This window comes from Trachypithecus francoisi, unplaced genomic scaffold (genome assembly GCF_009764315.1).
Source record: "Trachypithecus francoisi isolate TF-2019V2 unplaced genomic scaffold, Tfra_2.0 Lachesis_group1, whole genome shotgun sequence".
In the NCBI taxonomy this organism is placed as follows: Eukaryota; Metazoa; Chordata; class Mammalia; order Primates; family Cercopithecidae; genus Trachypithecus; species Trachypithecus francoisi.
The window spans coordinates 137,394,561-137,419,428 of NW_022681454.1; the positions used below are offsets into that span (position 1 = coordinate 137,394,561).

Genomic DNA, 24,868 nt, shown 5'->3' on the forward strand with positions numbered 1-24,868 from the left:
AATGTTGAATGAGAAACAAGTGGTTATGAGACTGAAAATGTCCGTTATTTAAAAAGAAGCCACCACCTCCACCTGCCTGTTCTTACAAACAGTAGGAATAATTCATGCTAAACTGCACTGTTTTATTCTTAACTTTACATAAAAGTTATATTATCCATCATAAAACGGATCTATTTTCACATAAATACATCATTTTTTACAGCTGCATAGCATTTCTGTGTGTATGTATGTGTATGTGTGTATATCTTTGAAATAAAAATATTACAGTGGATCTGGTTGGATAAGGTTAAGTTAATATATTAGTACTAACTTTATTAAAGTTAGTGCTAATTATAATTTTAAATATATGTATATATTTGAAAATAAGAAAGGCTGGAAATTAAAGACAAAACATCCATCTTAAGGAGTTTGATGAAGAACACAATAAATGTAAAGAAAATAGACAAGGAAATATTAAAGATAAGTGCTTAAAATGCATAGAATAGAAAACAAGCATATAGGATCAACAGAAATAAGTTTTTGCTTGAAAAGGCTAATATTGATAAACTTGATGATACTAGTTAAGAATAAAAGAAAGCAAATAATGTCAATGAAATATGGGACATCCCTACAAATTATACAGATGGTGAAAAAAATTAATTTTTTCAAAAATTTGAAAATTTTAATGAGATACAAAAATTTCTAGAAAAATACAGCTTACCCAAATTGTACAAGAAAGGGGGAAAGTCTTAGCCCTATTAAACTGAATTAGCAATTAAAACCATTTCCGCTGAAAACTGCAGTTCTATATGGCTTGCATCGGTGAGCTGAATGACACATTTAAGAGTAAAATCACTTTTCACAAACTCTTGCAAATGATAAGAGTATAGACTCTGCAATTCATGAGACTATCATAACCTTGATGACTAAAACTCCACAAGAACAGTATGAAAAAAAATTGTATGCCAATGTCACTTTAGATGCAATAATTATAAACAAAATGTTAGCATACTGAATCTGGAAGCTTACTAATTGTAATATATTAATGACCTGCATTTATAGATATATTGCTTTAATATGTGATCAGTTATGGCTCAGTTGATCACCAGAATAAAACTAATATAACTTTCCATGTTAACATTTGAAAATCATATGATAGTCTTACATGCAGAAAAAACATTTGATAAAAATTCATTTATGTTTAAAAAATAGTAAATGAAAAATAAAAAGTGATTAATTTTATAAAGTGTATCCTTATGAACTACAACAAATACACTTTAAACAGTAAAATATTGGAATCAAATTTAGAAAGACTGGAGAACTATGGAGCAGTTTGATGCAGATCATTTCCCTCTAGGGACAGACTATTAATGATAAAAATAAATGCTTTAACTCTATAGATTGCATTAAATCTGTAAGATAAATGTAAAAACAGTTTTTCCCAATCCAAGAGTATGTTATATACCTATATAGTTTTAAAAAAACATATTTCAATAGAATTGTAGCCTTTATAGTGATACCACACATCTTTTGTTGTATTTATTCCCAGGTACTATTTTAAAATGCTTTTTTTTTTTTGAGACAGAGTCTTGCTCTGTCACCCAGGCTGGAGTGCAGTGGTGCCATCTCGGCTCACTGTAACCTCTGCCTCCCGGGTTCAAGTGATTCTCCTGCCTCAGCCTCCCGAGTAACTGGGATTACAGGTGCCCACCACCATGAGCAGCTAATTTTTTTGTATTTTTAGTAGAGACAGGGTTTCATCATGTTGGCCAGGCTGGTCTCAAACTCCCGACCTCAGGTGATCCACTTACCTTGGTCTCCCAAAGTGCTGGGATTACAGGCGTGAGCCACCACGCCCAGCCTAAAATGCTTTTATATAATACATTTTTAATATTGATTTTATTAGCCACTTTGCCAAACTTATGTATGCCAATTCTTTTGGATTTTCTGTGTACACATTCATATCACTCGTGAGCAGTAACTTTTATTTCTTTCCATCCATTTATTTGTCTTACTGCATTAGCTAGGACTTATAGTACCATGTTGAACAGATGTGCTGTGCCAGTTTGGATTTATTCAGCAAATATTCAGTCCTCTCTGTTTCCCAATAAGGAGTGCATTTCCCTGCTCCTTGATGTTAGGCTTGACCATGTGACTTGCCAAGATCAGTGGAATGTCAGTGGCCATAAGCAAAGGCTTGAAATAGGTTTGAGCAATTGGGCTTATTCTTGCGCCTCTGCCATCACCATGATAAAGAACATGCCTTGGTTTATCCATGGGTACCAGATGAATCAGAGCCACATGGAGTTGATCAGAACTGGTCATAAACCCATGGCCTGAATTTAAAGGCCAACTGAATTCAGCTAAGATTAGCAGAGCTGCCTAGCTAGCCTACTGTTGTGTGAATTCTAAATTTGTAATAATGGTCAAAAGATGCACACATAAAACATACTGGATGATTCCATTTATTTGAAGTTTAAAAATAGACAAATGAGCCATATAATTTAGGGATGTATACTTAAATAGTGAATCTGTATAAAAACACACGGAAAACCATTTACAATGAAAGCAAAGTTAAGATGGTCTCAAGCTGTGATCCCGTGGGTGGAGGTGGTTCTGCGGTGCTTGCAATTTTCTGTTTCTTGAGCTTCACTTTGGTTACCTGTTAGTTCACTTTGTAATAATACATTAAAATATTCATTTGCTTTATGCACTTTTATGTATATGTGTTATATTTCACAATGAAAATTTTCCCATTTTAACAAATGAAGACAAGATGCAAGAATGATTTGCGGACTTTATATCTTACCTTGTTTCAAGTAATGGCTTGTCTTGTTAAACAAGGAACAGAGTGTGATTATTGCCACTTACTTTGCATGAAAAAGAAAAACTTTGTAGTGATTCTCAGGCCTGTAGGGGCTCCCCCTCACCCCCCGCAGTTGTGTTCCCTATCAGATGAGATCACTGAGGCTGTTATCAAAGCACTTGGTAAATCCCCAGGTACCTTCTGATAACAGATGGATTCCCTTATATTTCCTTCTGTATGGGGGCAGGGCCTATGCTTGTTTTATGTACCACTGTGTAGTATACACAGTGTCTAGAGTGTAGCAGATCCTCAAATATCTTCCGATGACTGGCATTTCTCTGTACCAGGAATTGGCCAACTTGCTTCCCTCCATTTGCAGCTTCCCATTGCCTGACCAGGGTCCCAGGCACAGAAACAAAGTTACATGTTTTATTCCTTATTCTTGAAAGAAACATGCTATTTTAAGGTTGTGATTTGTCCTAGTTTGAATTCCCTGTGAATCAGACCTTGAGGAAAGGATTTGCAGTTCATTTCGGAGGTGATCCCAGGAAACACTGGTAACGGAGTAGGAAACCGAGATAGGGAATAGAAGTCAGCCCACGAATGTTGTAAGCTAAAAATAAAATCTAAAGCTTCCCACTGACTAAAGGACCCCCTCTTGGCCAAGGGGACCCCAGAGAAACCCTCAAAACTGAATTCCCAGCCATGATAGAATGGAAGGTCAGATATGCTTTGTTATACCCCCTCCGCTGGATGGTTTAGACACAACTGACCAGCACGAATGTTAAAATAGAGATCACAGACTGAGGGAACAGACGCTTTGTGGCAATATTCTTTGTAGCATTGTAGTCTTCTCCATAGTGATATGACACATCTTTTGTTATATTTATTCCCAGATACTATTTTTAAATGCTGTTATACATTTTTACAGCTTTATTTTCTTACTTCCTTTTGCTGGTATATAGAAATGTAGGTATCTAGTCTTTTAAATATTGATTTTATTAGCCACTTTGCCAAACTTCTATTATGCATGCCAATTCTTTTGGATTTTCTGTGTATACATTCATATCACTTGTGAGCTGTAAGATGCCAAATTATAAACAGGACCTAAGGCCATGCCAGGCAGGATTAAGTTACACACTCCTACACTTAAAGAATAAACTATGTTCTAACTGCCGCAAGATTTTTCTTTTTCTTGAGCAGCTAAACAAACACTGGCCTTGAGTGTCTGAAGCAATTGCAGCTTCACCAAGTGTTGACTGACTCCAGCCCATTTTCCACCAGCCATAACTACAGTTTTAACTGGACAAGAGGATTCTAGTAGCTTTCTCCTGGTAAGAGACCAACCACTGTGGACTGGCTCTGGCCCATTTACAGAGATGGTGCATTGTGTGCCTTTGTGTGCCTGCTTCACCTTGTCATGTATAGGGCCTAACTGTAATGCATTTAAATGTTAAGTCCCCACCCCAAGGTGTAACACGCATGTTTGTTTAACATGCATGCATCAGGACTGCCTTCATGAATATTCATGGATCCATCTGTAGCCTGTTGAATATGTATACTTGACCAACCCATTCAACTTAAATTCCTGTCTTACTCTTCCTTTCCTAGAAGTGCCTGCCTCTGGTCTTTGCTGGAGGATACGCTTTCTAACCTGCAGAATGACCACCTTGAAGGCTGTAACCCTTTGTAAGAAATAGTCTCCTTTCCAAATGCATGAAGACCCTGTGATTTTTTAGTTAGCCATAATAAGGAAAACACTACTGTGTGTTACTAGAGTTTGATCCCTCAGCAGTACTCCACCTGACAGTTGAGGGAACTGAGATATTTGTACACCAACTACTACCAGTTATTGGTTATGGGCTGCACTGGGGCTGTGTTATTTTCCCTGCTCTTCTAGAATGCCATGCACAGGTGAGTAAAGCTGGCTCTGGTGGCCAGAAGACCCTAAAAAGGGCAGGTGCTGACATGACAATAGGAAGTCAGGCCAGCAAGCACTAAAGAGCAAAATGATATGTGTGGGACATAGAAGATATCTGCTACAAGACACTTTTGCGGGTAATGAATGGGGAAGATAGGCATGAGGGCAAGGTGAGGATCCTCAGTAGTAAATGTAATGTGGAGTTGATTAAAACAGAACTAGAATGATGTTTGGCAACCTGTAACCTTCCTGGTCGTCCAAGCTGCCAATCCTTGTATTTGGCTTAAAATCAGACTGGGCTTTGTCTTAAAAACTTCTTTTTAATATGTTTTACTGTTTCCCTATCTCTTCTGCATGCAGTTTGTAGGCATTAAAAAGGTTACTACGGGTGCTAATGATGAATTTGAATTTGACTTTGCTGAAAGATTCCATGAAGATTCATTTTCATCTCAGTAGGAATCTCAAACTGTTCCTCTGTCTTCCCAGAAGTACCCTCCAGCTCTAAAATTAGGTGATGCTATCACAGATGCCAGGACTCTAGTAACAATTCTGCTAAAATGAATATAGTGTCTTAGATTAGAAGTTGTTAAAAATGTCATCAAATCTGGACTCTAAACATTAAAAATTTATACTAATAACATTCAGAGTAGATTTATGCCTATGATTCTACAGACCTGCACTTCCTATTGGGCAGTATTGTTTTCTAGATGAACTTGACTCCTACACCCAGGTATAGATCTCAAAAGACAAACTTTAAAAGGTATTAGCAATAGTTTATTGAATATATTAACTGACAACTGTGGTTAATAAAAACTAATATTTTTAATAACTTCATTTTTAAGTATTTATAAATATAAAGTGTATTTCACTCAGTTTCTTTTCTACCAGTTGGAATTGTAATTAAAATATGTTAAAGTTCTTCACATTCATTCACACAATTGCACTCCAGAAATGGTCAAATGCAGTAGCTTATCTGCATTACATTTGCCAGGGTATATGCTGAATGTTTTGCTTTCCCCTTCTTAAGACACTGAGAAAAAAAAGTTGTATGAAATAGGCATTAGTTTTCCTCTTTTTTATAAAGTCCAAATTTCTCTACCAAAATTCCTTTATCTTTTTAGGTTAAAATAAGTGAATAAGTTTCGTTTGTTTTTATGATCCAGTCAGCAAGATTCCCACTGGTATGTTACATCATTTTCTTGAAGCTGATTATGTGGCACAGTCTATAGTCTGCCTTGACTTTGACAGTTCTCGTTTCAGTTGTTCAAAGCACACAAACATAATGACGTTCCAGGATCCAAGTCGCAAGAAGGAAGGTACCAACCTAGAAAAGTGCATGTCATCGTTCGATTAGTTTGTTTGAGATTCTTTTATTTTTATTTTTATTTTTTGAGATGAGGCTTCACCCTGTCACCCAGGCTGGAATGCAGTAGCACAATCAGCTCACTGCAACCTCAAACTCCTGGGCTTAAGTGATCCTCCCACCTCAGCCTTCCGGAGTAACTGGGACTAGAGACTGCACCACCACACTCAGCCTGAAATTCTTAAAGTGATTATAGCAGGTTATGCTTCTCATTTTGCCACTCCTCAAGTGAAGATGCTTAAAAGTACATATTCTTCATCTTTCCTCTGCTGAAAATAAATTTTCCTTTAGATGTCCTATATTACTTCAAAACAACACAGCCCTAATGATCACATCTATACAAATCCACAAATATCCTTCACTCCCAAAACATGTCTTCTCTTCTCTGACATGAACTTTTTCAAAAACTCTTTCCTTGTTTGAGGGAAGGGGGAATTTTTGCTTGTTTTGCTTTGCTTTCTGAATGGGAGGTAGGAAACTTAGAAGGGGGAAGGAAGAAGAGAAACCAAAGAAGTATTGAGTAGAGTCAAGAAATCAATGCTGTCTCAATCTTGACAATTCTTAAATGTCAAGAAATTGTTAAATGTTTAAATGGCTTTTATTGTTTAACCTATAAAAAACACCCCTCTGCCCCAATTTTTTTCCTTCAAGTCTCTTAACATGTTTCTCTTCACTTCTCAATGTGGGGTATTTTATTGCCCAAAAAAACCCACAAAATTACATTTCAGTAGCATTAAGTACATACACATTGTGTGTAACCATCACCACTATCCATCTCTAGAACCTTTTTGTCACCCCAAAAAGAAACTATCCATTAAACAGCTCCCCATTTTTTCCTACCTCCAGCCCGTCGTAACTTCTATTATTTCTGTCTCTATGAATTTGACTACTCTAGGTACCTCATTTAAGTGTAATCATACAGTATTTGTTCTTTTGTGTCTGGCTTATTTCACTTAGCATAATGTTTTCAAGGTTCATCTGTGTTGTAGTATTTCTCCCCCAAAAGGTTTTTAAATGTGAAAAAAATAAAATTATTAAATGGTTAATGGTTTAATAACTGGCATATCCATTTTAAGTTAATTTTATAAAGAACTTCATTTGTATTAATGTATCATAAGTACGGATTATGATGAGTTGGAACTTTTTATAAAATGTATATGATGCATTCATGCTTAATTTATAAGGCTTGAGGAATGGCCTTACAGTTTAAAAAGATAATAGAATTTTTTCATTTAACCACTAGTGTAATCCTTGTGGAATATATTGACAGATTACTTAATACTGTATCTTCCTCTTCCTCTTCCTCTTTTTCTTTCTTCTTCTTCTTCTTCTTCTCCTTCTTCCTTCTTCCTTCTTCCTTCTTCCTTCTTCCTTCTTCCTTCTTCCTTCTTCCTTCTTCCTTCTCCTTCTCCTTCTCCTTCTCCTTCTCCTTCTCCTTCTCCTTCTTCCTCTTTCTTTCTTCTTTTTTGAGACAGGGCCTTGCTCTGTCTCCCAGGCTGGAGTGCAATGGCACAATCATAGCTCACTGAAACCTTGAACTCCTAGGCTCAGGAGATCCTCTTGCCTCAGCTTCCCAAGTAGAGGGGTCTATCAGTGCGTGCCACCACACTCAGCTAATTTTTCAATTTTTTGTTGAGACAGGGTCTTGCTTTGTTGCCCAGTCTGGGCTCAAGTGATCCTCCTGCCTCCATCTCCCAAAGTGCTGAGATTACAGATGTGAGCCACCACACCGAGCCCATACAATATTTTCTTAGGAAGGAAGTTTCCAATACAACATTGCATTATGGAAATACGTAATCTATTACACAACACTTGTTTCTAGGTGAGTGTAATAATTACCCAAATCACATAATTTTCTGCATCACTTTTCTAGATTGGTGGTGATGTCTTATCTCTAGTTTTACAATTTTAAAACTTGAGTCCATCAAATTAAATCAAATCAAATCTTGTTCTCTCATAGCTCTCTATTATGATTTCCCTCTACTTTATAGCTCTCTTGCCCAGAGAAGGCAAAATACTGTCTACTTTTCCAATAGATTGGGACCAATGGAAAAGGCACTGATCTTGAATGAGCCTTTGATCAAAGTTGAGAAAATTTTAATATAACGGCTTTTTACTTTCTGGCACAGTGGAATTGGTGGATTCAAGAAATCTATGGTAAGGAAAAGTCAATACTAAGTATATGAATACTAAGGCTTGTAAGCTAAATGTCAGTTGTTTGACATGAGAGTGTCCCAAAGCACATAGACAGTCAGAACACATTACAGATACACAAGACCACATCTTACCCCTTGAAAAAAGCCATTGGTCCTTCATTAGTGAACATTTTCATTGCACAGTTGGGCACACTTCTATACTGTCCTGGTGGAGAATTAATAAATCTGGTTTTTACTACATCCACCGGGGAGGACATAGCTGTTGCGCAAAATCCAGCAATAAGAGCCGACACCAAGTGGCAGGGGACATCATCTAAAATGGATCAGTGAAACAGGTCAACATCAGACTTTTGGGGGCTTGCAATTTAGTTATCTGTCATATCTTTATAAACCTGTTGATAACAGTAGCTCAGTGAAGATGTCTTATAAATAAATAAAATAAGAAAGGTATTGTACTAGAAAAAGAAGGTAAAGAGTAAATGGCTTAATAGATTGTTAACACTTTAGGAAAATAACCTGTTAGTTTCCCTTGTGCCTTTAAGGCCTGCAATAATGCCTAATATATGAGCATGTAATACTTTTTTACTGAAATAAAGTGCAAGGGAAACTTTAATGTCTCTAGAAGTTGTTAGAATATTATTTTTAAGAACCTATCTTGTGGAATTACTTTTTGGATGAGACCACTGATAAACTCCTTGTATAACTAGATCTTTTGGATATAGTGCAGGATGGACTTACCTCCTGGATTCTGCTGTATAAAGAAAAAGATTCTAACAAAAGTCCCATATATTAGTGTTAAATGAGAATAATGCTGACCTAAGATGAAATTGCCTGTTATTTTTGTTGCAAAACATTTCTGTTGTGGCACAACTTCTTAAACTTAATATTTTGGTCTTTTCCTGCTGCTCACAAAGTTATATATAGTTTAAAATTACTTATTTTTAAAAAGAGAAAACTATTAGAGTTAAGGGATTGAGTATAAGGTGGCTGCAGAAGCTCCAAGAGGAAATTCTAAAGGTGCAGACCTGTTTGTTATATGAAATGGGAAGTTACCTGCTAATATGTTGTTTTTCACAAAGGCTTCCTTCATTAGATCATATGTTACTAGCTCTGTACAATTGATGATGACACTTCTCATCAGATTGGGGGTAGTCCCTAGGAAAAAAAAAAAAAGAAAGAAAATGTTTACTAACTCTACTTTGTAGTAAGTTGCTAATTGTATGTATGTGCTTTGGTGGTTCTAAAACCCACTTTGAAGTTAGTTACCTTTCCAAAGACCCATCAAGCCTTCCGTTGTTGCTATTATTCTGTACGCGTTATAAGTCCCCGTGTAGCGAGGTTTGATACCGTGGAGATGGCTCTGCGCTTGAAGTCTGACTTTTACAACCTCTGTGGGTTGTCCGATGAATACTGCCACTCCTCCAGTCATTAGACCAGCTAAGATCTTGCTTCCTAAGCTAGGTGTTGCTATCCAGAGAGAAAAAAAAATTATTAAGAAAAAAAAATTAAAGACCTAGAATGCATGCATGTCTTTTTAATTTTCAGTGGTTCATATTTTTGTATTCTTTTTTTTTTTTTTTGATATGGAGTCCTGCTCTGTTATCTAGGCTAGAGTGTAGTAGTGCAATCTTGGCTCACTGCAACCTCCACCTCCTGGGTTCAAGCAATTCTCCTGCCTCAGCCTCCCAAGTAGCTGGGATTATAGGCATATGCCACCACACCCTGCTAATTTGTGTATTTTTAGTAGAGACAGGGTTTCACTGTATTGGCCAGGCTGGTCTTGAACTCCTGGAACCTCAGGTGATCCGCCTGCCTCGGCCTCCCAAAGTGCTAGGATTACAGGTATGAGCCACCACACCTGGCCCATGTTTTTGTATTCTTACAGCTTTTCTACTCCTCTAATGCATGTTCATGTGTTGATCATGTACTAAATGCGTACCAACTCAGAGTAAGGCTAGAAAATGTCAGGTGTCTGAAATTTTTTTAAAAATGAAGACTTTCAAGGAACAAGAAAACACAATGCTTATTTTCACAGTGGTCTGATTTTTTCCTGTGTTCAGCTTGGTTCTTTCTTATATTTAGCTCTCTCTTCAGTATTATCCGACTATGAGGAGGCACCCATCACCAATGAGGCTTGATCTTTCTCCCATGAAGGATAATGTTAATTATGGGACTTGGTGGCCTTAGAAGAAACCCAGTGGACAAGCTGCACCAATATGGGCCATCAACTAGTGTTAGGCTACAACATGGGAAGGGAACAAAAATAAGAAGACAGGCGAGAAGAAAGTGATTTTTGTCTTAAAATTTTGAAAAAATTAGCTTATGTTGCTCAAGACAGATATCATTAAATACAAATAGTCTTGAAGCCCAATATTCATTTCTATCATTAAGTAAATATAAAATTATGGTTCAGTAACATTTACTCAGCAAAGACTTTCTTAGTCATTCTAATTCAGTTTCCTAATCTGTCAAACAGGGATAATAATATCTACCTCCTCGAGTTGTGTGAGTTAAATAATACTGATAAAGAGCTTACACTGTCTAGCACAAAGAAAATCCACAAAACTGGCAGCAATTTTTAAATCACTATCGTGATTGTACTCTTCTCATCATGCTTTAGCAGGAGCTGGGCATATGATTGACAGCTGTCTTTTAATTGGCAATATCATATGATTACAAATGCCTTCACTTTTAGCTCACATTTGTAATGCATTGCACTACAATGTAGTGTATCTTAATGTACTCATCCTATCCTCCAATCTCCAACTTTCAAATCCCTCTCTTCACTTCTCAGTCAAGCTTCCTGGAAAAGAGGCTATGTATTTTGTTTTTCAAGAACTAAAAGAAATTTATTTACAAAATATATTGTTTGTCTTTACTTCTCAGACCCATTTCTTCCTCAGTCCCCTACAATATAGCTTATACATACCCACTACTCTGCTGAAGATGTTTTTACTAGAAAATCAGTGAGCTTCTATTTGTTATGTACAATGATCACTTTTCAGTCCTTTCCACACTCTCTGCTGTTTGACCCTGTTGATAGTCCCTGCTGTGACTTCCTGGAATCTAGCCCAGACTTTTCTCCTAAACTCATGTGCCTATTGGACATTACCTGTTGACATGGCCTAAACCAAATTTCTTGTGTTCCCCCTAAGACAGCTTCTATACATCCTCCCTCAATAAAGGGTATCTTTAACCAGAAACTTGGAAGTCATCTTGTATTTCTACCTGTCCCTTATGCCTTACTTCTATTTGTTCACCAATTCAATTCAATTATACTTTCTCAGTCTTTCTGATTGACTTCTCTTTTTCCCTGTTGCCAGTGCTTTAGGGCATACCCTGATCAGTTCTTGCTTTCTAACTTACCTCTCTTTCTTACTCCTTTTACATATATACTCTATCTGCTGCCAAAGTGATCTTTTGAAAATGTAAATTGTTTATGCCACTCCCCTGCTTAACATTTTTATAGTGACTTCCCACCAGGGTAAGGATAAAGTCCAAACTCCTTAGCATCGCCTGCAAGGCCTTCTGTGATCTGGCTCCTTCCTGCCTCTGTGGCTTCACCCCTCCTTCCTCACCAACATGTCCTCCCTGTGCTATGTTCACTCTACTCCTCACTGAGTCTTTGTGCATGACCTTCACTCTACTTGGAAGGTCTTTCTCACCCCTTTGCCTGGATCACTCCTGCTGGCCTTTCAGAATTGATCCAGATATTAACTCTTCAGGAAAATCTCACAGGACCATGCCTCCATGGCTAGGTTAAATAGTTCTGTTTAATATGGCCACCATCTTGTAATTACAGTTAATCATGTGCTGCATATGTGATGGTGGTCCCATAAGACTAGAACAGAGCTGGAAAATTCCTATCATCTAGTGACATCCCAGGCACCATAAGGTTGTCATGTAATGTGTTACCTTTTCTATTTTTAGGTACACAAACACTTAACTGTTATACAACAATTGCCTGTAGTATTCCATACCAACAGTCTGCATAGGTTTGTAGCCTAGGAGCAATAAATTATACCATATACACTAGGTGTGGCTATGCCATCTAAGTTTGTGTAAGTGCTCTCTGTGATGTTCATACAACAACCAATTTGCCTCTTAACTCATTTCTGAGACTATATCCCCATCATTAAGCGAAGTAGGACTGTATTGTAATACAGCATGTGTCATGGTGTTGCTGGAAGTCAGGGACCCCAAACGGAGGGACCGGCTGGAGCCACAGCAGAGGAACATAAATTGTGAAGATTTCATGGACATTTATCAGTTCCCAAATAATACTCTTATAATTTCTTATGCCTGTCTTACTTTAATCTCTTAATCCTGTTATCTTCATAAGCTGAGGATGTACGTCACCTCAGGACCCTGTGATGATTGTGTTAACCACACAATCTGATTGTGAGACATGTATGTTTGAACAATATGAAATCTGATTGTAAAATGTGTATTTGAACAATATGAAATCAGTGCACCTTGAAAAAGAACAGAATAACAGCAATTTTAGGGAACAAGGCAAGACAACCATAAGGTCTGACTGCCTGTGGGGTCGGGCAAAAAGAGGCATATTTTTCTTCTTACAGAGAGCCTATAAATGGACGTGCAAGTAGGATAGATATCACTAAATTCTTTTCATAGCAAGGAATATACTATTAAGACCCTAGGAAAAGAATTGCATTATTTGGGGGAGGTCTATAAACAGCCGCTCTGGGAGTGTCTGTCCTGTGCAGTTGAGATAAGGACTGAAATACACCCTGGTCTCCTGCAGTACCCTCAGGCTCACTAGGGTGGGGAAAAACCCCACCCTGGTGAATTTGAGGTCAGACTGGTTCTCTGCTCTCGAACCCTGTTTTCTGTTGTTTAAGATGTTTATCAAGACAATACGTGCACAGCTGAACATAGACCCTCATCAGTAATTCTAATTTTGCCCTTTGCCTTGTGACCTTTGCTTTGCCCTTTGCCTTGTGCTCTTTATTGGCCTCAGAAGCATGTGCTCTTTGTGACCTACTCCCTGTTTGTACACCCCCTCCCCTTTTGAAGTCCTGAATAAAAACCTCTGGTTTTGCGGCTCAGGTGGGCATCATGGACCTACTGATATATGTCACCCCTGGTGGCCTAGCTGTAAAATTCCTCTCTTTCTACTCTTTCTCTTTATTTCTCAGACCAGCCGACACTTAGGGAAAATAGAAAGAACCTATGTTGAAATACTGGGGGTGGGTTCCTCCCATATCATGGAATATAGTCATCTATTCACTTCTCCCCACACCCCCCTTACTGTCAACTGTAAACTCTGTCCAGAGACACATCTGCCATCTAAACATCTAACATAGTTACTGGCACATGGCAGTTCAATAAAGCCTACTAAATAAACTGAATCTATATAACATAGAACACTGCCAACATATATCCTATTAATTTGGTGCCCAAAGTCCACAACAATTGATAGAACAGTCAATCTGTGAAGAAAACCACCAGAACGAGCACTTGAGCTCCTTTGTGTTTCCTCTCTTGTACATCTATAAATATCAAAATGCAGTTTTGATCTAGTAACATACAGACTTTATCTTCACTTTGAAAGTACTTGTGTGGATAAGTATAATTTACATATTTGTATAGACAATATTTATAAATTATCCCATAAAGCTACAGTATTGAAGGTTACTCACAGCAGAATTGATGAAATCTACAAGATGGATTTCACTTAATATATTCATTTTGTCATCAGCACATCATCTCTCTGGTTTGTCTGCTCCACATGAAAGTGCCTCTCATGTTGATTAGCTGTGTGATTTTGTGCATGTTACTTAACTGCCCTGATACTCAGCTAACAGTTTTTACTCACAGCATTGTTGTGCGGTTTGAATGATGGACAGAATCATATGCGAAGTGTAGAAGGCAGTAGAGAACAGGGTTAAGAGCCTGGAGTCCGAGGCCAGACTGCCTGGGTTTGAATCCTGGCTCTGTCCCCTCCCAGCTGTGTGACCTTGGGCAAGTGATGAATTGCTCTGTGTTCAGTTTTCCCATCTGCCAACGGATAATGATACTAGTACCCTTCCAGTTGTAATGTATCTGAAGCACTTAGAACAGTGTCTCATTCATAGTAAGCCCTCAAATAAATACTAAAGTGACAGGAATTCTTAAAGTGCACTTGCACTCGGGAAATATGTTTCTTTTTCCTTTTCCCGTAAACAAACTCCCTACAGCATTCGTCCATTTTTTCTGGTCTGGTCTTCCCTGGACCTTATGAGGAACCTCTTAAAAGGAAATATGTCTTTTCCTGTCCTTTCAACTCTCCTCACCAAGTCTGGCTTTCTTTGCTTCAAACAGAAGGTTTTGAACTTTGTTGCATACTCAAATGATGAGGGAAGCTTGCGGAAACACAGATACTCTGGTTTCTAGCCTGAGGATTCAGACTCAGAGGACCATGGTAGTCCTTGTCTGGATTTCTGACAAGCTCCATAAATGTTTCTGATATATTTCCCTGTTTGGAGAACTTTAAGTTAAACATCATTCTGTAGCTCATTCATATTCTCCAGATGGAGATCCAAATTAGGTACAAAACTTCCATGACTGGGTGACTTTTTAAAAGTATAAACCTGCATCTAAAATGTCAATTTTGCATACTTTTTTCTTTCTATGAACAATGAGCTAATATTTGGGGAAGGGAGAGAGTTCAAATATGAATGTTTTCTCGCCAATTTGTTATGAAAACCACTCCTCGATGTGTTACATTTTTTGGAACAGAGCAGAGCCCAAGGTTTTTCTGCCCCTCCCAGGAACGTTCACGGCTTACTTTCTTTGCCTGCGGTGAGGAACTCCTGGACCATGTCATAGAGGCCGATCCTGAGAGAGGTGGAGCTGATTTGTCTCTGAAGCCCCGCAGGCAGCCCGCTGTAGAGTTTCAGCCGCCCTTCTGTTTTGACCAGAGTGGTGATTGTTCCCAGGACACCTTTATACCTAATAGCACTGGACGTCGGGCGTTCGCCTTGGACCTGGAAATAAGAAAGGTGGAGATCAGAAGGGAGCGAACACTGAGTTCACTCTTAAGCCAAGATTTCCCCCACCGTGTTCCTATTTTCCGTTTCTTTTCTCAGCAACATCCCCCATCCACCTCCCTCTACCCCGTGTGTGTGTGTGTGTGCGCACGTGTGTGTGTGTGTGTTCGCGAGCGTGCAGATTGGGGGAGGCTGGCTACAATGCACATTTTGAACATCCCCCTCCCCATGAACTCTCCAGAACCCCTAGGGCAGTAGGATAGGACAGAACCCCCGAAGAATCAAAGAAAGGAAAAAGCACCTGGCTAGTAAACTCAGGAGAAGCCAATATTTTCAGCTCTTAGAATACTAAGTGCACCCTAAATTTTGGGAGAATTTAGTAGTAGTCATGGTCAACCCATCCTCTGTGGCCCTCGTGGTTCTTCAGTGAATCCCAGAAAAAGTTCCAGTTTCCCATCCTAAAGCACCAGCCCTGGGACAAGGCCAGACTGCTTTGGAAGGGCACTTACCCTACCTAGAAACAGTGGTTACACCAAAGCAGAGAATAAATGGAATGCACTCAACAGCATCCCCTCTGCCCTGAGAGCCCTCGTCATACCCCTCTGGCTGGCTACCTGGAGCCGGACTTTGGCCGTGTCCAGCGGGAAGGTGATCACGTCCGCTAAGCACGCCGCTATTCCAGCTGAGAAGAGCTGGATCCCCAGGGTCGGGTGCACGTCCGAGGCTGTCAGGCCCCCCATCTTCACTCAGAGACTGGAGATGCAGAGGAAAAGGGTTCCAGCCCCGAAGGTGTGGGAAGTTTCTTTCCCTTGCTCTTAACGCCTGTCTCCCGGGCAGCGAAACCCGCTTTCTGTTTTTTGAACTCCCCACCGGGCAGCTGAGGTGCAGAGGCTGCTGCTCCAGACGAAGCGCGGCGTTGGGGGCCGAGTCCCCGGGTCCCCTCCTCCCCAGCCTAGGGCCAGCAGGACCCTCTGCGCCCCGGTCTTCCTCTGGGACTTATATAGCTGGGCCGCTCCGGGGCTGGGCCGCGCGAGGCGTGGGACCTGGCAGGGGCGTGTCCGGGAGCACCGGCTCCCTCCCATTCCCATCCTCGCCCGGCGCCTCGGGAGCCCGGCTTCTCTCCCCAAAAGCCCTAGGCCGGTCCCTGGTTGTCTGCGCCCGGCACTCCGCGCGTCGGAGGGAGGGCGCACCGCGGCGGTCAGCACCCGCGCCCTCCGCACGCGCCTCACCTTCTGTCACCCTTTGCTGCGCACCTTCGGCTGGAGCTTTCGGAAACCAGCACGATACCAGAGACCTTGGTAAAAGGTCCTGCCAAGCTGGAGCTCTCCCAGGAGAAAGAGCTAGGCACTCTCCCATTCCTCCGACTCCTCAGACATCTTGCAGGCACCTTGCAGCCTTCTCTGCTTCCTCTTCCTCTCGTTTAAACTTCTCATCCTCCTGCCTCCGGATTCCTTCTCTTCCCACTACCAATTTCAGACTTGGAAGAATCCCACACAGGAACCAAGAACACTCTGAACTTGTCAAAGAAAGCGTTTCGTTTCATCACTTTTTGAGAGAAGATGTCAAACGAGGCAATAGACACACTAGAAAGCAAATAGTACATTGCTAAAGCATATACAAAATGAGATACCACTTGTTCCTTCTAATGACATTTCTTAGAGGGTGCAGTGGAAAAGACAGGGCAGGTTGCTTGGCTCCTGGTGCAGCTCTCCAGCTTACCAACTCTGTGAACTTGGGAAAGTCATCTGCACTCCAGCTTTTATTTTCAGCAGTGTGAAATGTGGTTCCAGAGCTAGCCCAGGTCTGAAATCTTCCTGCTAACTTACCTATAATGATGTAATGTGTGTTGGTTGTGTGGCCTTTCCTAGTTCAATCGTTGTGCAAATTTTATTTTCAATGTTTATTCTTGTGAAAACTTTAAAAAAAAAATCTTTTAAAAAACAGTGGGAAATAATAGGAAACAGGAGAAAGAGGGAAATGGGCAAGGTCAGGTCCCACCTTCCAGAATCTCTCAGATGAACCAAAGATCCATTTGATATTACCAGAATCCACATCCAGCTATCTAGGGGTCAGGTACTCAACCCTGACTTAAGCCCCCCAAAAGAGTCAGTGGAAGTGAGAGTCATCTCCTCCAGGAGCAGGGGAAATAAGACATGAATAAAGAATAATCTCCAATCCCTCTGTAAGTAAAGGTTGTGTACTGTGCAAGAAGCCAGTCCTAAGGCACTTCCAAGGGAGGTCAGGCTTACAGAGCTTCCCTGAAAAAGGCAATGTTGACCTGACATGGTAGCCTCTGAAAAAATTAGAAAGAAGAAGGAGTGAGCGAGGTTCCCCCTCTGCAAACACTTGTTGAAATAAAGATCAACTGAGGCAAATAAGTGGCATGCATGCAGGCAAAGATGTTGAGGAAAGCATGTCGCATATATAGAGTGCATTCTGTTGGCCTGACTGACTGGGAAATTGGGTGACGAGGAAGAAAGAGAGAGGTAGGGCAAGAAGTTGGTGAGGGATGAGGCTGTAGAAGCCAAATGAGAAGCAAAGCCTGCAAATCCATTATGAGTGTAGATTCATGTTATCACCTGTGTAGTGCTTTATGGACTATGAAGTGTTCTCACATAAATGTCACGTTTAATATGATAGACAATACAGCTTTATGAATGATTAGATGTGGAGTCAAAGATGACTCTGTTTAAGAACATGGGTTGCAAACTTAGTAATGGTACCAACAGATTGTCATGAGACAGTTGGTAAGGGGGTGGATTTTAGGGGTAAGAAGATTAAACCAGTTTTTAAAGTCTTAGAATTATTTGGAGAGAATACTGTTGATGTCTAGATAGAGAGCCTAGGAAGTTGCATCTAACATGCTAAAAGAGCAAGAAATAGAGCTGGGAGGTATTTGGTGGTCATGATATGGATGCAATGAAAGGGGCATGCTTTACATGGGAAAATGGGACTAGTCCAATAGGACTAGGAAAAGAGTTCAAGGGCCAAATGATAGGGGGACCCAGAGCCAGAGTTATAGTCTGGAAAGAATGGCCTTGTCAAAGGTAGAGTGAGAACAAGAAACTGTAACATATCCAGTGATAGAACTGGTATTTAAGGATATGATTAAATAAAGATTGGGTCTTGACCAGTGTCAAGTTTAGAAAAAATGTCAAGAGGACAAAAACAAAGGAAAACCTACTGGATTTGACTCTAAGATTGTTGGTGATCTTAGGGAGCACAACTATGATGGAGTTGTTAGGTTGTGAGGCTGATGGCTAAGCAGTGGTTAAGAATGTTGGTATAGTATGACTAAAATGTAGAAGAGGAGACTTTATTCCTTGCTGACTCTAGTGAACCTCTGCTATCAACAGGGTCATTCTCAATCCTCACCCCAAAGCTACCCATGAATCTTTCTCAGTGGTTCTGTCTGTAGTAGTTTTAAAACATAATTTCAAATCCATCACATTCTTCCCATCAAAAGATGAGGGTTCATGTGCCTTCCGCTTGCATCTGGCAGGCTTATGAATGCTTTGACCAATAGAATAATACAGAACTGATGCCATGTGGCTTCTGAGTCCAGATTATGAAAGTCCTTGTATCCTCTACTTTACTCACTGCAACATTTGCTCTTGGAGCCCTGGGGCAGCATGTAAGAAAGCAAACTTCTCCGAGCTGTCATGCTGGAGAGGCCCCACATTGTCATCCCTCTTTACCAAGGCACCAGGCACCAGAGTACAGCTATCTTGGACCCTCCAGATAAGCATACCTGCCAGTTGAATACCACCAAGTGATCTCCAATGATGTCAGTAAAACAGAAGAATCGCCTAACTGAGCCCTGTCTAAATTCCTGGTCCATAAAATTATGAGATATAATAAAATAATCATTGTATTAAGGTAGCAAAAGATAACTGTAACAACACCTTTACTTGTTTGAGCAGTTGGGAGGGGCATGCATTCTCTCTGTGCCCCATCCTACTTTCACAATGAGGAGTTCAAGGCAGTGGGTGTGTATAGAGTTTTGGATTTGGACTATAAGAAGAAGCCACAATACATTTGTAAAGAAGAAGCAAGGTAAATTAAAATTGTCTTTTTTTCCCCATAAGGCACATGTTTGCATGTTTAAAACCAGAGTATGACAAACTGGAGGAGAAAGTGAGAGGAAAACTATGAAAAGGGAAGGAAATATGAGAAATAAATCTATTAGAAAATAAGAAAGGTTGTTATCCAAAACAGGTAAGGACAGGTAGGGAGACCTGTGACAGGATAAAGGGGCTGCTTTATTTGAGCCTGGAAGGAAGAATGACAATATAAGCTTCTGGGATATTAATATCAGACTAAGATGGAGAGTTAAGAGCCTTTGCCAGGAGACAGTATGACTGTAGTTCAATGGTGACTGAGCACCTGGGATGTGCGAGGCACAATAGTGACTTCTAAGAGTCACAGGAGAAGCTGACGTCAAAAACTTCACACAAGGAGACCCTGAGAGGTCACAGAAGTTCAAGATTCTGAAAATGGTTCTGGATTCCAACCAGCAGGTGGCGTCACCACTTCTGAGAGGCTCTGGGAAGTAGGAGAAAGTTTGCCTCAGGTTGGAGAGAGCAGTAGGGGAAAGGGTGGTATCTCCAAAAGGTCAGATTTCTGCTCTTCTGGCATGAAGAAGAAGCAGAGAGGTAAAGAATAGGTCAGTGTGAGCAAGGGCAACTGACCCTTTATGATGTAGCAAAGGAGTGGCAGCAAGCTCTGAATGTACCAAATTCTCCTCTCCTTTTTAAAAATTTAGAACACATGAACAAATGCACTTGATCAAACTGTGGTCAATCAGAAATCGCTGCACAACATGTCTTCCTATTAAAAAAAAATCATACAGTGCTTTGCACTTGAATAGTGTTCTATACTTTCCCATAATTCTCTCATTAGTCATCATTGGGAAATATCCTGTTATAGTTATACAGATAAATGTGCAAATGACAGAAAAATCAATTTATAAAAGAAGAAATACAAACTTTTAAAATGGGAGAGAGGATATATTTATTACCACTAATAAAGAAATGTATATACTTTACCTAATAAATTAATACTGTGTCACTACCAAAATTATAATTACTATAACTTTATATATACTATACATTAAATTTAATATTATAAATATTAATAAATTCTGAATGTTATAATTATAAATTATGAATGTTAAAATGTAATAACCATAATATCAATACTATATTAATGATAGCATTATACATTCACACAATTCTTTTGGAAAACAATTTGGCGGTATACACTGAGCCAAGAGAATGTCTATTTTTTTTTTGAAACAGAGTCTAGCTGTGTCACCCAGGCTGTAGTACAGTGGCACAATCACAGTTCACTGCAACCTCCACCTCCTGGGTTCAAGAGATTCCTGTACCTTAGCCTCCCAAGTAACTGGGAGTACAGGCATGTGCCACTCTGCCTGGCTAGTTTTGGTATTTTTAGTAGAGATGGGATTTCGCTGTGTTGACCCAGGCTGATCTCGAACTCCTGGCCTCAAGTGATCTGCCTGCCTCTACCTCCCAAAGTGCTGGGATTACAGGCATGAGCCATCACACCAGAATGTCTATATCCACTTCTGGTAATTCCACTTCTGGATTTCTACCCTAAAATAATTAACTAAAATATGAAAGAGTCATATGTAGGCTAATGTTTATGATAGCTTAATATTTATAACAGCAAATTAGTGAGAGTGCCAATCTCAGCTTGGCATCTAGATGTGGGATTGTCTGAAGAGCTGTCCAGAATAGTGGTGCTCAAGTGTCTACCGTTAGGAACTGATACACACGTGAGAAAGGAGAGTGCTCTTAGGAATAGAGAAAAAGTAGAAAGAGGACAGGATTGGGTTTTCTTGGTCCAGCCCAACACAAAGAGACAAAGACTATCAAACTCCATGTTAAGGAGAAAATACTCCATTTCTATGCTGATTCAGGTGGTATAGCATGGTGATTAAGAGACCAGGAGGCCCATGTTCAAATTCTCGCTAAGATACTGACTGACTGGGTAAGCATGGCCAAATTACTTAACTTTTCTAAACTTCAGATTCTTTACGTATGTGATGAATATTCCTGCATCATGAGCCTATTCTTATTAATAAGTCACTCTTTATGCTAAGCACCTGATGTACCTAATCCTCATAACTCAATGAAAGATTTATTCATGTCATGTATTTAACAAATATGTAGCATTGAACTAGTGCCAGACACTATAATATTTTAAGCATTTTACAAAACTTAACACAGTTAGTCCTCATTGTGGCCTTTGGAGGCATATATTATTATTATTCCCACTTCACGGATGAGGAAACTCAGAGGCTCAGAGAAGTAAAATAACTTCTCCTATGTCACGGAACCGGTAGATGGTACCCTGAGGATCTGCCTGACCCCCTAACTCTCAACTACTATGTGATACCCCAACTGTCTTCCCAATACATTTGTGACATGATACTTTCCTATGATTTGAAGACACATAATGGCTACGTATCCTTATATATTTTTCAATAAATCATATCAAAAGTTAAAATATCACATGTAATATATATCCCTTACTTGATTTGTATATATTACTAAGGAACTTACAAAGACAAAAATAAACAAAAAGCACTTTTTTTCATCTTCAGTAGAACCTGGTAGAAGAGATAGGAAAAGTGACCCCTGAGATTCAGAAAAATGAGGTGTATGGGTATTGAAGCCCCGTGGAAGGACCAGAGAGTGAAAAGGAGAAAATGTCTTACAGAACAGGACATTACTGTTCTCAGATACTTGAAGGCATAGCCAGTGGACAGGGGTAGATTTGTTCTGTATGCAATTAAGCAAAAAAATTAGTGCCAAAGAGTGGAAACTACAGGTGGGCAAATTCTAGATAAGTGTAAAAATGGTGATCCAGAGATAGAATGTGATGCTATTTGGGGTAATGAGTTCTCTATCAATACAGGCATTAAATTTCAGGCAGTTTGGTATAGTATTCATTCAGGGCATTAGATTTATTGTCAGAAAGATATAGGTTTGAGTATGCCATTTGCTATGTGACCTCAGGCAACTTCTTTAATCTTTTAAAGTTCCTGTTTTCCTGTCTATAAAATGGGGGCAGTAATTATAGTTATGGAGATATTGTGAAAATATAATTAAAGAATACTGGTAAAGATCTTAGTATGGTAACTGGAGTGGCACCTGGAAAGGGCATAATAAGTGATAGTTATAATTACATTTTCTACTGATACAGTTTGGATGACCACTTTGTAGGCTGTTACAGGGAACCAAAAGATTGAACTAAGGGCTTTACTAAAAATCATGAAAAGGCCTTGTACATCCTGAGATCCTACAAGTCCATGATACTGTGGCCCACACTGGGACACAGTTTCTATGCAGGGAGGCGAGGCAGGACTGCCTCCCAGATCCCTTTAGAAACGGTCTGAGGGTGAAATGGGGACGTTCCAGCTAAGAATAAGCCTCAAGACTCCTGGTATGCAGAGACTACAGGGCCTCTGTACAAATGAGGACATGGCTGCCAGGTGAGAGGTCACAGCCCAGTGACAGGGCCCTCTCCTTCCATCGTCCTTCCTCTTTCTAATCTCCCAGACAAATGGAAATTGCAGAGTGCTGCAGAGTGGTGCGTCCTGCCTGGCAGAAAGGACTTGGTTAAAGGTGAAGAATTGCAGCCCTAGAGTGAATGTGAGGCAGCCAGTGGGGGAAGGAGCAAAGACGAACTGAGGTTACATTGGAAGCGTTCTTTGTGATGTCTGTGGTCGTCTGCCTATTTCCAGCACTATGTGGAAGCCAGGGGACAAGCCAGGAGGCCTTCTTAGCCAGTGCCCTGCCTCTATGAACAAACCCCTGTAGGCCCTCCTGTGGCCGTCTATTGATCCTGAGTGTCTGGGAAAGATGAAGCTCCCACACCAGGACAAAGAAGGATTTTATTTCATCTACAGCATGATGGGGAAAATACAGAAAAGAAATCACTACCCTCAACAGTTTTCACTTTGTTGTTTGAGCTATTATACAGTACGTGAAATGCATTATATAGTGAGCAGGTAATGGGGAACCTCCCGCAGGGAATTCACACATCTGAGCTGCCCAGGGTGCTTCGTCTGAAGGAAAAGCAGAGGGAGAAAACATCTAGGTGTACAAATATACTTGTGTGCCTAAAAGTCCATAAAAGCTCACTTTTTTTTTTTTTTTTTTTTTTGATACAGGATCTCACTCTGTTGCCCAGGTGAGTGCAGTGGCACAATCAGGGCTCGTGTATTCAAGTGATCCTCCCGCCTCAATCCCCCAGTAGCTGGGATTACAGGCACGCACCACCACGCCCAGATTTTTGTATTTTTAGTAGAGACAGGGTTTTGCCATGTTGCCCAGGCTGGTCTTGAACTTTTGGCCTCAAGTGATTTGCCCGCCTCAGCCTCCCAAAGTGCTGGGGTTACAGGCATGAGACACCTGCCTGGGCAAAAGCTCACTCTTTTACATTTACTCATGTGGTTGAAATTCTTACTTGGAAACACATATGTGACTGGTTTTAGAATGTCTCAGTCTCACAGACAAAAGAGTAAACGTTCCTTTCTATTGTTTTCCTATGATCTGTCGAATGACCTTATGATCACTCTCCAGGAGGGTTTCTTTGCCCAGCTGAATTTCATAATGAAGTATAGTGCTTGGAGTTTAGTTCACCTTAGAAGCCATCCTTTGGCATGATCTCCACCTCATGTTTTTGGGTCTTTGTCCTTTTGAGGTGCATCTTTTGTGTTTAGATCCTTTGCTAGAAACATTCTTATTGAACATTTCTTGGTAGGGTATGAAGAGGATCAGCCTTTGCGGTATCTGTCCATTGGGCAGAGCTGTTCTAACATTCTTGGAGCAACTGTTTATTCAATGAATGTCTAATTCCACACACATTTATTAAGCACCCCCTGCATACCCTGTGCTAAAGTCTGGAGAGACTGACACATTGGTAGATGATTACGATATAACATGGCAAATACAATGTTAAAAATGTCTCCAGGAGAATTGGGATCAGACAAGAAGAGCTCCTGGCCCTGGCTGTGAGCATTTGGGGGGCTTCCCAAAGAAGGTGCGAATAGATCCAAATCTTGAAGAGTGAGTAGGAGTCACCCAGACAAGAGACGGGCATGGGAAGTGGGAGTGAGGTCATGCAAGACAGATGAGATGGCACAGCCAAGACAGGGAGTCAAGGAACACCATGGTAAGTTTGGATAAACAAAAACTCATTGGTATTTCTGGACCATAAAAGTCAAAGCAGGGGAAAGCAAGAGATTGGACTTGAGCCTGAGGAGGCAGAGCAAATCCAGAGGCTTTGATCCTCCTATCTCATAAATAATGAGGAGATTTTAAATCCGGAAGTGACAAAGGTAATTTTATGTTTTAGATAGATCCCGGTGGCTTTGGGATTGAAGTCCTGAGGGCTTTGAGAAGACCCTGTTGCATGTCTCTCCCTAGGCTTCTGGTGGTTTGCTGGCAAGCTTTGAGTTCCTTGGCTTGTAGAAGCATCACTCCAGTCTCTGTGTCCATCTTCTTCATCTTTCCATGATGTTCTCCCTGGGTGTCTGCTGTGTCTAAATTTCCCCTTTTTGTGAGGACACCAGCCATACTGGAATAGTGCTCACTCTAATGACCTCATCTTTAT

The 24,868-nt window shown here is 40.2% G+C and overlaps 1 protein-coding gene across 1 annotated transcript; it reads right to left on the reverse strand.

Moving 5' to 3' along the window:
• Positions 1 to 5,458: 5,458 nt before the first annotated feature.
• UCP1 (uncoupling protein 1) lies at positions 5,459 to 16,193 on the reverse strand. The gene is made up of 6 exons (XM_033213297.1): positions 15,835 to 16,193; positions 15,019 to 15,217; positions 9,492 to 9,692; positions 9,279 to 9,380; positions 8,358 to 8,538; positions 5,459 to 6,030 (listed from the first exon to the last, which is right to left on the reverse strand). The coding sequence occupies exons 1-6, from the start codon at positions 15,958 to 15,960 to the stop codon at positions 5,916 to 5,918; spliced, it is 924 nt and encodes a 307-aa protein (XP_033069188.1). The 5' UTR covers positions 15,961 to 16,193; the 3' UTR covers positions 5,459 to 5,915.
• Positions 16,194 to 24,868: the final 8,675 nt, after the last annotated feature.

Coding starts and splice junctions, on each gene's coding strand:
- UCP1 (XM_033213297.1), bottom strand. CDS start 15,960: ATGGGGGGCCTGACAGCCTCGGACGTGCACCCGACCCTGGGGATCCAG. Junction 15,218..15,834: donor CGGCCAAAGTCCGGCTCCAG/GTAGCCAGCCAG, acceptor TCTTATTTCCAG/GTCCAAGGCGAACGCCCGAC. Junction 6,031..8,357: donor CCAATGGCTTTTTTCAAGGG/GTAAGATGTGGT, acceptor GCACTTTTCTAG/GTTGGTACCTTCCTTCTTGC.